Source organism: Garra rufa, chromosome 21 (assembly GCF_049309525.1).
Source record: "Garra rufa chromosome 21, GarRuf1.0, whole genome shotgun sequence".
NCBI classification, from domain to species: domain Eukaryota; kingdom Metazoa; phylum Chordata; class Actinopteri; order Cypriniformes; family Cyprinidae; genus Garra; species Garra rufa.
This window is the reverse complement of record NC_133381.1, coordinates 22248251-22265679: the sequence shown is the minus strand read 5'-3', so window position 1 is coordinate 22265679 and position 17429 is coordinate 22248251. Positions and strand designations below refer to the sequence as shown.

General features: G+C 37.1%; 2 protein-coding genes across 2 annotated transcripts in view; one reads left to right on the top strand and one right to left on the bottom strand.

The window, feature by feature from the left end:
* strn3 (striatin, calmodulin binding protein 3) overlaps positions 1–3176 on the top strand; it is a 35311-nt gene extending 32135 nt beyond the window's left edge. Inside the window, exons 15-16 of the mRNA XM_073826671.1 lie at positions 751–837; positions 1368–3176. Coding sequence (XP_073682772.1) covers positions 751–837; positions 1368–1537 — 257 coding nt within the window. The 3' untranslated portion in view covers positions 1538–3176. The remainder of the gene's footprint in view (positions 1–750; positions 838–1367) is intronic.
* A 150-nt stretch (positions 3177–3326) lies between these two features.
* On the bottom strand, positions 3327–10583 carry coch (coagulation factor C homolog, cochlin (Limulus polyphemus)). Its single transcript, XM_073826672.1, has 13 exons — positions 10479–10583; positions 10042–10090; positions 9902–9946; positions 9075–9231; positions 8850–8983; positions 8676–8744; positions 8540–8596; positions 8301–8448; positions 8117–8220; positions 5349–5575; positions 4750–5263; positions 4092–4284; positions 3327–3768 (listed from the first exon to the last, which is right to left on the bottom strand). Exons 2-12 carry the CDS (start codon positions 10073–10075, stop codon positions 4112–4114), a joined length of 1662 nt encoding a protein of 553 aa, XP_073682773.1. The 5' UTR covers positions 10076–10090; positions 10479–10583; the 3' UTR covers positions 3327–3768; positions 4092–4111.
* Positions 10584–17429: the final 6846 nt, after the last annotated feature.

Here is a 17429-nt window from a genome sequence, read left to right as displayed (position 1 = left end):
TATTCCTTTAAATATTTTAATAAAAAAATGTAGTAGTAGTAGTAGTGCTGTATTACATTAATATTTTAATATTAATATTTTTCTGTCACAGTTTCCTTTAAGTTAAACTAAACTTTTATTTTGTCCGGACCTTTAGTTATAAAGTAAATTCCGATTCCACGATTCTTTCTTTGTTTTCCACATCACGGAAATCATAGGGCTCTCTGTTTTTCATAAAGACTTTTATGTCAAAAATATCAAAAATACAGCAAAACAATAATATTGTGAAACATTAGCTGTTATCTGTTTTGTTTTTTTGTTTTTTAAATGTCAATTTTAAAATGTATATATTTTTAGTACGTTTAGTAAATACTAATATGCTGATTTGGTCCTCAGGAAACATTTCCAATTATCATCACAGTTAAAAGCAATGCTGCTTAATATTTCTGTATAAACCATAATACCTTTTTCAGGATTCTTTGAATAGAAAGTTTAAAAGACCAGCATTCATTTGAGAGAAATGTTGTGGAACATTTATCAATCAAATTAATGCAATTTAATTTAATTGCTGAATTTCTTAAAAAAACAAAAAAAACAAATCCCATTTTGCTTTAGTTGTTTAAAGTCTCAGAAAATGTATCAGTGTATTATTAGTTCATGAAACATTTTTGTTCAACTATATTTTGCCCGAAGTCAGAAATATCCAGAGAAAAGATAAGATTAGTTGATGTTTGGGATTATTCATCACCTTCCATCCATCTCTTTTTGTAGGTAAAGCCATCCATGCAATGGTGGCTCACTTGGATGCTGTTACTAGTCTGGCTATAGATCCAAATGGCATTTACTTGATGTCAGGAAGTAAGTGTGCTGCTTTTTCCCTCTTTCAGCTACTGTATCAAAGATGTCCTCACTTTACCATTATCATTTGTGACCCTGGACCACAAACCCTTTAAGTAGCACGGGTTTATTTGTAGCAGTAGCCCAAAATGCATTGTGTGGATCAAAATGATCGATTTTTCTTTCATGCCAAAAGATTTTATGATATTAAGATCATGTTCCATTAAGAAATTTAGTACATTACAACTGTAAACAACAAAACGTATTTTTTGATTAGTAATATGCATTGCTAAGAAGTTCTTTTGGACAACTTTCTCAAAATTTTGATTGTATTGCACCCTCAGATTCCATATTTTCAAATAGTTGTATCTAGACCAAATTTATTCCTATCCTAACAAACCATAAATCTCAATTTAAAAAAATAAATCCTTATGACTGGTTTTGTGGTTCTGGCTTATTTATTGCACACATTTATCAATGACAGACAGATTTTTAATTTTATGTTGAATTGTCCCTTAAATTGAAACGTAATGTCTCTTCTTCTAACACAGGTCATGATAGTTCCATTCGCTTGTGGAACATGGACAGCAAGACCTGCGTGCAGGAGGTTACCGCTCACAGGAAGAAGTCGGACGAGGCCATTTATGACGTTGCCTTCCACCCATCTAAGGCATACATAGGAAGCGCCGGAGCCGATGCCCTGGCCAAAGTGTTTGTATAAAAGCACGTCCGAATTAATGCATACGTAAAGACGAGAGAAAGAAAGGACTGCTTCACTGCCTTGTGTAACAAGAGTAGCATTTCTCACACTACATTGAAGTGGCTTCCACCTACGCTGTCAATCCCACACCACACACACAACCGATACCAGGTGCCAAGAGGGGGACGTGCCGTTTTTTTTTTTTCTTCTTTTTGCGAAGCCAGTGTGGAGTGCTCAATCAGTTTTAATCTTCTTTTTGTTTTCCTCGAAAAAAGAAAAAAATTAACTGTAATTTACTGTAAGTCAAAGCTGGAGTGAAACCAGTGTTTGTAGCCTTTTGACTGGTTTTGAACTGAGCTGATAATGTGTCCTGTAGGTATGTTTCAGTGACCATGGAGTGGTTATCATGTTCATCCATCAGTAGCTTGTCACCGACCATCGTCCGGGCACCAGAGGAACTGAGTCCCGCCCTGCCGAGCCATAAACCAGACCCTAATCTCCGTCACCCTAATGTAGCGTGCGAACGAATACAGTTAAACTCAGTCAACCTTCATACCGTTAGCGTTTGTTTCATTTTTTGTGTAAAAAAAGTATAGTTTTTATAATCAATTTTATATAAATAAAGACTGTCATAAAACCGCTGAAATCACATTTTTTTTAAAGGGACTATTATCCCACTCAAGCCCTCCATTTTACGCGGTTCTCCTTCATGAAGGTCTTGTGTTTCTGGAAACCCTGGATGAGTGCTCTCCTCACGCATACTACATTGCTTTAACGTCGTTTTATCACATAACGGAGAGACCGTACGCTAGTAGAAGCACAGCGCGTGGTGCCCTGAGAGCTTTTAGGAATTTACAAATAAACTGCAGCATCCTGTCACTATGTGATGTTTCTGTACACCTTACTGTAAAATGAGTTTAAGTATCACAGGTTAGAAATCCGAACGCTATTTATTTTCAGTTTGTGGATAGTCTTATCCTTTGTTCAGAGCATAGCTTGATGGAAACTCAAAGATTGGGCTGTCGCTAACCAAACCGAACGATGGGAAATTAAACATACCGTCTCTTGGTTGGCTGAAAACGAGGTTTGAATTCACCTCGTGATGCTGGAGATCAGGGGAGAAATATGTTAAAGGGATTGTTCACCCCGAAGTAATAATCAGTCATTTTCTTACCCTCATGTCGTAACTGGAACATAAAAGCTGTTTTGGAACTCAATGGAATGTTGGGTTACCAACATTCTTCCAAATATCTTCTTTTTTGTGTTCCAACATCTATATGGATGTGGAATGGTGTGAGGGTGAGTAAATGATAGTTTTAATTTTGGGGATTGGAGTTGTCAATCAAATTTACTCTAAATACTTGGTTTGGTCGTTCTGCCCCAATCTGTTCAATGATTTTTAAAGGAAACAATGCAGTTCATGGTGTAACAAAAGACCTTTTGTTTGTGTAATGCATGATTAATACTACAATAAAGTATTTTTTCTAGTCTTCCAAAAGTTCTGATCAGTTTGAAGAGTTTTGATGAGTTTTGTAAGGTTTTTGATTTACTACGAATCAACAGATTTTAAAGATTGTACCACATAGCGAAACAAACTGTTGAAAAGTAATGTATATAAAATGTCTATAATAAATATTAAATGGTGTATCTGTATATGCAACATGCCCCTTGTCTCGACAATTAATGCAGCGTTGTATTTATCACGGGTCATTTCTGACGAATGACGGTTCCCAGGATTCACGGTTTTAATAAAGATTGAACAAAACGCCTACTACACGTGTTATGAAAATGTTCAAGTTTGTTCAGCTGGTCAAGTTGTACAAACACCTTGTCCTTTATTGAGAAGAAAGTAATAAATTATAAACAAATGTACAAGCAGTTTGATGCCCCTCCTCCCCTCTGTTTTCATTACGTGAGACAGTAAAGCATGCATATGGAAAGGTACACAGACATAGGTTAGATAAATACATGAAAGTATAATTTAAGAAAAGGAAAAAAATGAACGATATATAATCATACGGTAACTTTTCAACCGTTTTCACCAAGACATGTGTGATTGCTCGTGAAAATGTGACGTACTACAGTGCATGTGTATTGTTTGCTACACCTGGGAAGGACTATATTTTATTATATAACCCAGATCTATTAATGTGTGAATGAAAGCTGTGTATTTGTGTACTGCTGTCAGAATGCATATGAGGGCGCTGTTTCACTGACAATCCTCATCATGACCGGAATTGAACCTTCAAGTGCTGAAATTAATATAAAAGAGCCTTTTGTTAGTGACCCCGCCACAGGAAAAAAAAAAAAAGACGCGCCAGAAGCAGCGAATGAATGTTTTTTTTTTCACCAGGAACAATAAAGAGAAAGACTATAAATCACAAATAATTACATTCTCCACATTATAGAGAGGTTGACATACAATACTGTGTGATACATTCTCAATTAAGCTGTAAAATCCTTTGGATCAAACGTACCAATACCTTAAAAACAAAACCATTCAAATCCCTTTTTCTATAAAAGACAATGGTGATTTTTCTTATTCACGCCTGCACATTTTTCCTCCATTTCTTACTTTCTATTCAGGTGCACTATCTAGTTGAACTCTGTGAAGTCCCTGCAGATGCCTCGTACGATGGGCTGCTGGAACTGCGCAAGGCCGGTGAACTCACGAGTGAAAAACACATGGCTTTCCTTGGGTTCAGATGCCATCGCCTTCAGATCTTCCATTGGAGCCCAAGCTACGCCCACCGCAAACACAGTAATTCCTGTGAAGAAACAAGAACATGGTAAAGAAAACATTGCATTTACTTGTGCTATTGATATATTAAGAGCTCTTAAAATGTTCTAGAGCATGCATTTTTAACCTTTACAGAGCCATCTACACCCTTACCACCTCAGGGACCTTCACTATTAAAAATAAGGCAAGGTTGTAACTTTAAATAAGAACACGATTTTCTCAACAGACCCCTGGACCTTCAGGAATCTTGGCTGAAATCTCAAGTTCTAGATCAGGGATCCTCAAATCTGGCTCGTGAGATTCACTTTCCTGTGGAGTTTAGCTCTAACCCTAATTTAACACAGCTGAGCATGCTAATCAATGTCTTCAAGATCATGCGAAAATCACAGGTAGGTGAGTTTGAGGCTTGGAGCTAAAATCTGCAGGAAAGTGGATCTCGGAGGCCAGATTTAAGGATCCCTGTTCTAGATGAAATGTCAGTGAAAAAGCGTACCCTCCCTCTGGGCAGCCATAGCCGGCCCTCTCACATCATCGTAAGACTGTCCGTCAGTGATTATGATGAGGAAGTTCTTGTTGGAGCCTGTTCGGGTTTTAAAGAGACTCCGCACAGCAAAGTTGATGGCGTCTCCAGTGGCCGTTCCTCCGCTCATGTATGGGATGTTCTGCATGGCCCTCAGAGCATTATCTTTTGTGGTGTGGTCATTGAAGTTGAACTCCATCCTTTGGTCGTAGGTGAACTGAATGGCGCCGATGCGAGAGCCGATGTCAGAGATGTCAAAGTGGCGTGCGATGGAGACGAGAAGGTCCAGCACGAGCCGAAAGTTGCCATCACCTACACTGCTGGAGCCATCAATCAGGAAGCCAAGGTTGACAGAGTTATAGCATGTCTTACTGCAGAGCATCTGATCGATGGAGCACAGTTTGTGAGCGAGTGGCTTCACAAACTTGTTGGTGCTGAACCAGCTGGGCATGGTAAAGGTGAAGAACTCATTGTCCTTGCACACTGCCTGTGAGATACATAATAATTTGAGTTTGATTTCAGCAAACTCAGATGTTATTATGTTTTTTTCCCCCTTGAATTCAACATCTTACCTTTCTCATGAAGTCTTGATCGCTCACCAGGCTCATCTCCTCAGGGGCAGGTTTGGCGACAGACACAAAGAAGACGTTAATACCAGACTCTCTGGCTAAAATTGAAGCTTCCTCCACATTATCAGAAGGCCACCCGTCGACAAACACCACAATGATTCGTGGGTAACCTCTCCGAACACCAAAATCCGGATTGTAGAAATTCCTCACAGTGTGCAGTATGGCCTTACCTGCGCAAAAGACAATAACTCAAGCCTGCCAAGTTCTACTTATTGAAGTCAAAGCATCTTCAATATTAAATCAATCCAACTAAAGTCATTAGGTGTCAGAGAATGAGTTTAATACAAGGTAGTCGTTATCTGTGGCATGCTGTCAGTAATTAAACAAAAGCATATTGACTGTAAAAACTAATGAACAGTACAATGCAATTACAGTAATGCATTTGCAACGTAAGTCTATGGGCCAAGGCATTTTGAATGTTTTTGTTAGGCATTTTGAAAATTTTGCATGCTACATTGTTGTACCAGTTTTAATGGCAAGGAAAGCCCCTTGTTCAAGCATTCTGTAGATGACTAATAAGCAGCCACATATAATATTTTTTTTTAGGTTATAGTACATTAAAGCATGATCATGTGACTTTTTAACGTACGCAAGGTGCTGTAAATGCGAAAAAAAATTCCATTGCAGTTTTACTAAAAAAAAATTTTTCCGAATTGCCTGAAAAACCACCTCATTCGAGTGTAAAAACTTTTTTGCAATATATGGCAGTTTTTGCAAAATTACCATTAGGCATATTTTAAATTTTTGATAAAAATGGCAAATTGAGAGGAAAAAAAAAGGTTTTACACTCGCTTTAGGTGGTTTTTAGATTTTGTGAAATGGAATGGAAACGGTGCTTATTCATTAATGTTTTGTGCAATTTTTCAATTTCGCGCATACGTTTGCAACTTTGGATGGAAACCCGGCTAGTAATTAATTTATTCATTATTTATTCAACCAATTCTACAACACTTTATTCCTTCAGAAACAAAACAAGTGACTGCCCTTGAGTAACTGAATCATTCACTCAACCGATTCCTTTGAAAAAATAAAACGCTTATTTGTTCAGGAATAAAAGCAGTTTATGACTGAATTATTGAATCATACACTCAACCAATTAGCTCAAAACACTGAATGTGCAAATGCTGTGGCTTCATTTAGAACTATTTTCTTGCGCAAAAAATAGGCAAATTACTGCTAACTCTGTCTAAAATTTCACAATAGTAAAGTCACTTATTTATTGAACTGTTGTATAAAAGCAGTGTCACACTCACATCATGCTGTTGGTCTGAATATCAGCATATTTGGAATCAGAACATGCACAGGGTTTTCTTTTAGGGTGACATTTAGGGCCATATATACTAAACAAGGCAAATTAGCATTGGAGCGCAATTCCATAAAGAAGGGGAAAATTCTGTGTGTGATTTACTGACAATGCAGACAATTAAACAGACACGGCCAGACAATTTCCATAATGACTAGTGCAATCTATCAACAGCTGCGCAAAATACTACCTGCTTTAAAGGAGCAGTTCACTTCCAGAACAAAAATTTCCAGATAATTTACTCACCCTCTTGTCATCCAAGATGTTCATGTCTTTCAGTCCTTTTCAGTCCTAAAGAAATGATGTATTTCAGGATTTCTCTCCATATAGTGGACTTCTAACGTGCCCCTGATTTTAAACTTCCAAAATGCAGTTTAAAGCTTTCAAGGGCTCCGAACCATCCTTGTCCAGCTCTGCGTGAACTCTGTGTATTCCAGTTCATGACAGTTAGGGTAGGTCGAAAAACTTCCATCTCATTTTCTTCTCAAACTTCAAAATAACCCTGCATCACTGTTTAACCTTTTTTGTAAAGTGCGTTTGATCTTCTTTGCATGTTCACTTAAACTGCGTTTTGGAAGTTCAAACTAGGGGGCACCATAGAAGTCCACTACATGGAAAAAAAATCCTGAAATGTTTGCCCCAAAAAACAGAATTTCTTTACAACTGAAGAAAGAAAGACAAACATCTTGGATGACAAGGGGGTGAGTAAATTATCTGTTTTGTTATGGAAGTGAACTTCTCCTTTAAGATGCTTTTTGGGGCGTTAAATAAAGGCGCAAATACCAGTAATTTGACTAACGCAAATGTGTCACGTGAATCATTTTAATACTCTCCTCCCATGAATTTTGCATCTGAAAGGGAAACTCCTACAAATGCATATTTAAGAAGGTCAGACACAAAAATAACATCCATGCCTTTTCTGCGCTAATTCTTCACTGCACATCTTTAGTAAATCCTGACAGTACTATTTTAATGCCAAGCTGTTAGTAAATCTGGCCCTCGATGTTTAAAGGGATCGGTCACTCCAAAATGAAATTCTGACATTATTTACATTCAAGTTGAATTTCTTTGTGAAACACACAAAGTATTTTCTGAGCCCCATTGAGTTCCATAGTATTTTTTTTTCCTGGCTATGGAAGTCAGTGGGGACCAGCAGCTGTATGGTTACCACATTCTTCAAAATATCTACATTTATGCTCAGCAGAAGATTTCGAAACTGTGTGTATTTTTATGTATACAAGGGAGCTATTGATTTCCATTGTAAGTGCATTACTGTGAAAGGCAATTTATTTTTTTTGTTTTACTTTTCCAAAAAAAAAAAAAAGGTAGCATGATTTAAATGAGATGTTCTAGATTCATTTCATTCAGTCATTAATTTGAAATGTTAACTGAAGGTGAGTTTATAAACCTGTATTTGTATTGCCCCCAATGTATGGAATCTCTTTGATGGCAAAAGTCAGATCTTTGGCTGTTGTATAGTTCGACAAGTAGAATTCAGTTCGAGGTGTCTCACTGGAAAGAAAAACATTTTAAGTTATACTCGCTGACAAAGGAAAAATTGCTAAACGACTATGCGACTTTGCACAGATCACCTGGTTTGCACCACTCCTACATGAGGACCTGGCGTTCCAACCTTCAGCATGGCTACAAGCTTACTGACAAAGTTCTTCTGCAGGTTGAACCGCCGCTGTCCAATGTTATAGCTGCTATCCAGCAGCAAAGCCATATCTACTGGGCAATCTGGAACAACATTTACACAGCACTTTCTTGTCATCTTCATCATATTTGCTTTGACTAACAACTTCAATTAGATTAGAAAATCAGATCATACCCCTGTTTGCTGTTGCTGGAGGAGGCTTCTTCACTGTTTTTTTGACTGGTTTCTTGGCTGCAATGGAGAAGTAGAGATACTGAGTGTAGACTACACATGTCAATTATTTCTAGTTCCACATCTAAATACTTCTTACCAGCTCCAGATGCAACAGTGGCAGAACTGCTGGTTTGGCTGGACACTTCCAAAGGCAAGCTAATCGTTCCTGAGAAATAGAAAAAATACTTTGCATCCGTAGCAATCTACAAATTCTAAATCAAAACTGACACTAGAATTTGTAATGACGCAAATCATAATTGTCTCCACTAACTGGCCACAGTGAAAGAGGAGCTCCATTGCGACAGGGACTGAGACTGGATGCCGTGAGCGTAGGAGCTGAGGTAGTTTGTCCTCCCTTGCAGCCCGTGAACCTCCACAGGTCCACCGGATAGACCTATGATTCCTCTGGATGACAGACAAATACGTTCCTTGCTTTTGGAGTTTTTTACAGAAGTCTAACAAGTCAGTGACTGTATCATTACTTCTGTGATTGTACCTGTGTATTGCTGCTCCACATATGCTGGAAATAGAGGCATATACTCCCGAACCAAACACTGACAGACTCCAGAGAGTGCAGTTTGCCGGGCAAAGCACTATCTGACGTGAGTCTGGAAGGTCCACCGCACGGGTTCCACAGCTAATTGGTGTTGGAACTAAGACATGTATAACATAAGACATTACTTGTAAAATTATTTTTTGTAAATCTGGATCACAAAACCAGTCATAAGGGTCAATTTTATGAAATGCATAATCTGAAAGCTGAATAAAAAAAGCTTTGTATTGATGTATGGTTTATTAGGATAGGATTTGGCCGAGATACAACTATTTGAAAATCTGGAATCTGAAGGTGCAAAAAAAAAAAAAAATTTAAACGGTCTAAAAAAGTTCTTAGCAATGCATATTACTAATCAAAAATTGTGTTTTGATATATTTACGGTAGGAAATTTACAAAATATCTTCAAGGAACATGATCTTTACTTAATATCCTAATGATTTTTGGCATAAAAAAAGATCATTTTGACCCATACAATGTATTTTTGGCTATTGCTACAAATACACCTTAGCTACTTAAGACTGGTTTTGTGGTCCAGGGTCACATTTATCTTTCAAATAAAACAATTATATATTTTTTAAAAAGCTACTATTAATGAATTAATACGAAATAAACTAAATTAAAACAATTAAGTGCCATGTTTTACATAAAAATGCAAATAAACTTTTTAAAAAGATATATATATTTTTTTTCTCTAATGTAACTCAATTCCTTATATTTAATATGAAAAGAGTTTAAAAAATAAGAAAATAAAAATGGAATTTACTGACCATTTAAATCTGATCCAAATGTGCAACAGGTCAAAGACAGAATACCTGTGGGGGAAAAAAATATGCAATGAAATCAATACAGCATGGCAATAATTCAGAATAACACAGTAAAAATCACTTTGAGCAAACTAATTGCCTACCTAATACATGAAGTACAGCAAACCACATCGACATGGTTAATGAAGATATCTGTAGAGAAAAGAAAAAAAACACATCAATGAATAAACTTAATTTTTCACTCAAGTTGTTTTTTTAAGAACCTAAATCTTTTAAGGCTTTAAAATTTATCTTCATTTTTTTGTCTTTTATCTGGGTGTTGTAATATTTATTTTGCGCACAGAAGTGAAATCAGATATGATACAGGAAAACTGTAATCTCCCCAGACACATCCATCACAAACAGCTCCTTTGGAACTGCATACTTCAGTTAATCCACTTGCGAATGGAGAAGGAGAGAGAGAAAGAGAGAGAAAGAATGGAGAAGAAAAAAATGCATATCTGGATATATAAAATTAGCCCTATTAAAAAGCACCAAACAGCCAAAAATCATCAACCTATGAAGATTAAATCCAACTTACAGATATTGTGTAGGATGACGTTTCCTCAGCCTTAAAAGCTTTACAGAAAAAAAAAACAAAGTAATTCCGTTATGGATGATATTCCAGAGGTGTCTGAATATTGCGGAAAGAGCTAGTCCTTTAAATAATGTCCCCGAAAACCCCAAAGATTCCCTGCTGACATCACAAGAGGCGGGCCTTACATCCAAACCACCTGAAAAGGACATTGTTTTAAACTCTCCTGCTTTTCAACCATTTAGATATAAATTGTACTACAGTTTGTGTCTATATAATAACTAATCGCTTTAACACTGTATAGCCTAGTTAAGTCAGTGATGGTGAGTAAAGAAAAAGACGGCTATAGAGAGGAGAATAAACAACAAATGAACGCCACCATGCACACACCTCATGACTAGGCCCTGACTGGGGGTTGAAAACTTTACATTAGGGCTAATGAGATGTAAACAACTTTTTTAGTGCTACAAATATAAACACGCAATCTCATCCAAAATGGACCTCAAAGTCATTTGAGAAGACCTGACTAAACACAATAATGCATCAAGTAGTCATTTGCATCAAAACACCTCTGCAAAAAACTGAAAATCACCAATGAATTGTATTTATCTTCAGTATAAACTCTTAAAAATAAAGGTGTTTTAAAAGGTTCTTCATAGCGATGCCGCAAAGAACCATTCAGTCAAAGGTTATTTAAAGAACCATCTCTTTCTTACTTTAACTAGAAGTTTTACTAGAACCTTCTTTCGCCACATTGTGAAACAAATTCTTTATGGAACCATTTAGACAAAAAGGGTCTTCTATGGCATTGAGAAGCATCTTTATTTTAAAAAATGTACAGACAGTGCTTAGCATGTGAACGGACAATAGGGTGCATTAGCATGAGACTGCTTTCAAAGAGGTTTCTGTCTTCTCCTGTGAACTTTTATGTAATCATCTTACATCAGCTGAACCGTGGACCATTTCCAGGTTTAATCCTGGCAGCAAACAGCAATACGATAGGTTTGTGTTTACTGTGGCATCTCACAACTCATTGGCATTTACTGATTAAGTGCTGTGGAAGTTTGTAGGGGTACGCGGTGTACCACAAGGTACTTATTCAGTGCGACAAATTAAAAACCTCTCAAGGAATGACACTCAATCCATCTGTTTTGAGCCTCTTTGAACAAATGCTCATTGTAACAACTGGGAACTGTCCCAGTGTCTCAATTAATGAATATTTCACAGCACACAAAATCTACGTCGGCTAAAGCGGTCTTTCACAAGGAAATTCTTGTGAAGGTCATGGTGGAAACATTAAATCTCTTAACTAGAGTGTGAACTTCCATATCAAGTAAAGCTTGGGTAGCTTGGGTAAACCAATTATGAGTCAGTTCCAGGAGTTTAAGAAGCTTATTGATGTTGTGCCAAACTGGAACAAGAAAGAGTGGACTGGTGCTTTAGATTTTGGATAAAGTAAACACAGAATCAGGTGGTTGTTAAGTAAGGGATAATGTACACCCAGCCTGTTGTTATTGCAGAATAAAGCCTGACAGACTTATCAACACCCCGACACAACACGGAGGCTGGATGCACATTATCCTTTTATTACCAAAGTCCTTTTAAGATAAGTCATTACACTCTGCAGACCATCTTTGAAATGCCTCTCGGGCATGCAAGTGCAGCTCCAATCTCTTGGGGACACACAAAACCCAAAACGGTTCACCAAACTTTCGATTAAATTTCATATTTGAAATCACCAATGAAATCTGACAACAAATGCCTCATAATAATTGTTTCTCATGCTTAAATCGCTTAAAGGTTCTTTTTCAAGCTAGAGCAGCCAATGCACATGCGCAGTCATGAACGGGAGTTTGCAAACGCTGCCTGCTTCTATAGGAACCGGAGCTTCTAATGGCAGCTGCAGTGACGCGATGACTTTACTAATTAACGATTGGCTGTTTCATTTAGAAGGCGTGTCTCTGCAACAAAGTAATTGGAGTTACCAAATTGGGGCGTTTTTAGACCATGTTACCTGACGTCAATATTTGATTCCACACAGAAAAAAAATTCTTAGCAAGCGAATAGCAGTTACCCGGTTTATCATTAGCAGCTATACACTAGAATTAAAAAAATAAAAATACTGTTTTTGTGTCGCAGAATGCATTTTTAAGAGGTGTACTTGTGTATAGTTCAAACATGCAGTTTGTCAATGAAGATGTCTATTTGAAAATTTGCATTGACGTTTTCGAACACGTGAGCTCCCATTCTGCACTGATGAACCTGCCGTGTATCTATAGCGGTTAAACATGAGATATAATTTGTTTTGGGTAAATCTAACGGGCAGTCTATAGTCTTATTAATCTATTATTTGTTCCAGACCAAATAGTTTTGGCAAAATCTCATCGTGTTTATGTTAATTCAGTGCTGTATATCAGAGCGCTGCCTGTGTACTTTTGACTGAATTGCCTAGCAGTTTTTATGATGGCTGTTGTTGTTGCTATTAGTTGGTGCCAAGAGACTGTTTTTCATGAGTCAGTTGTTAAGACTTTTATATTAAAAATCAATGCTGTTATAAACTGAATTTATTTTTTACTTTCAAATGCAAATACAAATGCACTGAGCAGCACTGACATCAGAAATCACCCTTAACAGATGAAAGGATATTGTTACGACAAAGATAATGCTTTCCTCAGTGGACATTCAAACTAATGTTTTATTGTGAATTTGAGATTGAGCTGAAGAATGAATGCTGTTATTAGATGCAGGTAATCACTCGCCCAGTCCATCTCTCATCTTAACACTCTACACATAATACACTGTTTTTAATACAGTAATACAATAAGCTTTTAATGAAACAACTCAACGTTCCTTCGTTACTAGTTCTAAAGTGACATTTTCGAATTATTAACGGAGGCTTGTGCTCAGCTGGTAAACTGACAAACTGAGATGTGAATCTGTGGTGGAAGAAAATTGTTCTGCTCAAAAAAGGGTTTGTAAAGACACTCCAATGTTGTTTCTTATGTATTTAAACACTCATGTAATCGAACTGTTGCATAAATGCAATAACACACTCGTAGACGTGAGATATGGCTGTATATCAGCACGCTGTGATTACCTACAGTACTCGGCCTGCAGCCTTGTGCCTACGGCCAAATCAAAGCCATGCCGATATATAGCCATATCTCACGTCTATTGCTCATTTACCGGTTGTTATTGGAAATAACATACCTCGGAATGTGGTGACTAAGAAATCAAAATCGAGTATTTCTTGTAGCCGTGTAATAATAAGGTATTAATAAGTGATGAAACACAATATGTAAATATTAATGCAGCATATAGACACTCATTTCCGGTTATTACAGACATAAAGACAATAGTCATATATAACATATATATTCTATATTAAAACATTACTGTTAATAGTTTGGGGTCTGTACATTTTTAAAAATAAAATTGATGCATTAAATTTATCAAAAGTAACAGTGCAGACATTACAAATATTGTTACAGATATTGCTGCAAAATATATTAAAATAATTTCTGAAGGATCATGTGAAACTGAAGAAATGGTTGCTGAAAATTCAACTTTGGCATCTCAAGAATAAATTACATTTTACAATGTATTAATGCAGAAAATTGTTTTTTCAAAACTTTTGAACAGTGGAACAGTTTTTTTTTCAACTATTTGAGTGTATATCAACTGCTAACTATTATATTATTAAAGACATCTGAATGAAAGTGCTACAAAGGTTTTCACCTTATAAATGTTTTATTAGATTTTTCTTGGAGAATTAGCTCAGCTCAAGGGGGAAACAGTATGTTCCCTTATGTAATAGAATGGGGTTTGTTATAATAGGTTAAGCAGGTGATGATTTCCTGTAATTTGGTATTACACAAAATTTGTTCCCATTGGGGCAGCTGATAGTCATATGGAAAAGTTGGCTTGACTTCTCTGGCTTTGTGCAGTCAGATGAAAAAGACTGAATTAAGGCGAAATGACACACACGTTTCTTCCCAGGCCAGCATCGTGCTGTCACGTTTCACACCATGTGAGACTTCATGGGAGATCCGCAGCTTTCGTCCAAGAATGCAAAGCCTACCGCTCCACTCCTTATAAATAGTAGTAACCGTCTAATACTGCGATGGATGTCTCATTTAGGCGACTGTCTTCACCTACACAAATATTAGCCTTGGCTAATGCTGCGTAGACTTGAGCCCAGATTTGTCTGCTGAAAAGAGAAATGTATTTTCTCAAAATAAAAAATAATAATAATAAAAAAAAATGACTTCATTCTCTATGTTGGAAACATTAACCATAAAATACAATATTTCACGATTAATATAAGAGAGTGTATATATTAGGTTTCTAGGTTTTTGACAAATATTCTCTTTATGCCATGCTCCACATTGCAAATTCACCACAGCAAAAGTAATACTTCTCCAAACGTGGGGGCTGATGATCTGCAGGAGTTTAAATTAAAAGTTAGAAATAACTAGCTTGAGTTTTGTTAAGGTAGTTTTCAGACATTTAATTTGGGTGCGTCTGTTTTTGTGCTCTCCTGCGGTCTCATTCAGCTTTGTAGGGTCATTTATTGAGACCTCCTAATACTCTGTTATGTACTTGTCATCCTCCATTAGAGCTAATGGACTTCTACTTCAAGTAAATGTGTTGTACATTGTAGATAGCTTGACAGTGAGTGGCAGCAGATTTAGCAATATGTTTACACTACTGTTCAAAACTTGTTGAAAAGAAAAACTTTTTTCAGGATGCATTAAATTGATCAAAAATAACAGTAAAGGCTTTTACATTGTTAAAAACAATTCTGTTTCAAATAAATGCTGATCTTTTGAACTTTCTATTCATTAAAGAATTTAATCTGATTGCCTGACGAACATTCTAAGGTGTGCAGTTATTTTCAGGGAAACGCACAGCCAAAGTAAACTCTTAAAAAAAAAAAAAGTACCTTTAACATCTGAAGAACCTTTCTGTTTCACAAAAGGTTCTTTGTGGCAAATAAGGTTCTTCAGATTATAAAAAGGTAAGCAAGAAATGGTTCTTTAAAGAACCTGTGACTGAATGGTTCTTTGTGGAACCAAAAACGGTTCTTCTATGGCATCGCTTGAAAAACCTTTTGAAGCACCTTTATTTTTAAAAGTGTAGTTCCAGAAAGGCCTTGACATCATTACATCAGTTCACCACATGATTTCAGTTATTTCAAAGGTCACCACAACAACACTGGCCAAATAAATAAATATAATTAACAACACCCTGCTGAAAAAAACAGCTAATACCAGCCTAGGCTGGTTGGCTGGCCTTAGCTGGTTTAAGCTGGAAGTAGCTGGTTTAAGCTGGTCTCCCAGCCTGGCCAGGCAGGTCAGGCTGGTTTTAGCTGGTGGTTTCCCAGCCTGACCAGCTAAGACCAGCCTGACCAGCCTGGCCAGGCTGGAAAAGTGGCCAAAACCCCTCTAAAACCAGCCTGCCTTCCAGCTATGACCAGCTAAAACCAGGCTGGTTGACCAGATAAAACCAGCCAACCAGCCTAGGCTGGTTTTAGCTGTTTTTTTCACCAGGGCAGTGTAAAAATGACAGATTTTTCCATGTTTTTTCCCCAAAATTGAATTTCAGTATGTACGGAAAGAACATACTCCATTTCTCCCGCTCTCTCCCTTACAGACGCACATACAGAAATTTGTTAGCTACTCTGATGATTTTATCAGTAAAAATTGTATCAACTTAAAAACTACATTACATTTCTCACAAGCGAGGTAACAACAGCGCTGTTCTTGAAGAAAATTAACTTAAACTTTCACTAATAGTAGAGATGCTGCTGCCGAACACTGAGAGACGCACAGACCTCAGAGAGGTAATGTTAGGCTAAATATCTCTCTCTCCCCTTATTTCTTCATTGGCCTGCTACGAACAGCTCAAGCCTCCTTTCCTATGTTTAAAATGACGTTTTGGAATTAGCAACAGTTGTTGGATGAAATGAATCCTACTCACAACAGCATTTTAAATACAAAATTTGGACAAATGCCTTGAAATATTTAATCTGATCAATGTCTTGATGTGTGGTAACCATAGTATAACTGAAATAATTGACTCCAGTCTATTGAACTATTAGAAAATAATGCACACCTGAGGTGTAACGGCCACTCCGCTTTGTGCTGTTGAATGCTTGAATCTGAATGTTCCAGGCAGGTCTTGACTACATTTAATGTCCATTCTACTTAGCCAAATGATTTCAGTTATTTCAAAGATCCTTACAGCCTAAAACAGAAAAATAACCAAAACCTACAACGACACTTGACCACCCTGTTGAAAAACCAGCATATAGGTTTTGAAGCATGGATGCTGGTTTGAGCAGGTTTATGCTGGTCAGGACAAACCAGCATCTATGCGCAAAACCTTCCTAACCAGCATATTGAGTTTTTTTTTTTTTTTTTTCAACAGTGCAAGCAAATAAATATAGTAAACAATAGGACAAAAACGACAAATTATGTCCATGTTTTTGCCACAGTTTCATTATGAACGTAAAGCACATAAACTATTCCTCCTGCTCGCATTTAAATGCACACACATACAGTATTGACAATGGCACACGCGGAAACATACGCACAGAAACAGCGCTCTGGTGATTTTATCAGTAACAATGGCTCAATCATTTAAGCTAGTAACAAAAACTACATGTCATTTCTCATAAACGAGGTGATATAGCACTGTTATTGAAGCAGATGAACTTAACAGATTCGCTACACGTAGAGATGCTGCTGCGGAACACTGTTGAGAGAACACAGTGGTAAACGACAAACGCGGCTAAATGCAGCGGCTAAAGTAAACATTACAGCTGGTAATCCCACAGCAGAGAGGGGCGGGGCGAGCAGAGCTCATTTGCATTTAAAGGGCCCATGCAATAAAATGACCTGATATTTTGCAGAGCTGATTTTGACAAGGTAAAAGGACGTTTTTTTACACTAC

Excerpts from the sequence above, each read along its gene's own strand:
- coch (XM_073826672.1), bottom strand. The coding sequence starts at position 10,075 with ATGTCGATGTGGTTTGCTGTACTTCATGTATTAG. Across the intron at positions 9,947-10,041 it reads TGCTGTACTTCATGTATTAG|GTATTCTGTCTTTGACCTGT; the intron begins GTAGGCAATTAG and ends TTTCCCCCACAG. Across the intron at positions 8,597-8,675 it reads CACTGTTGCATCTGGAGCTG|CCAAGAAACCAGTCAAAAAA; the intron begins GTAAGAAGTATT and ends TCTCCATTGCAG.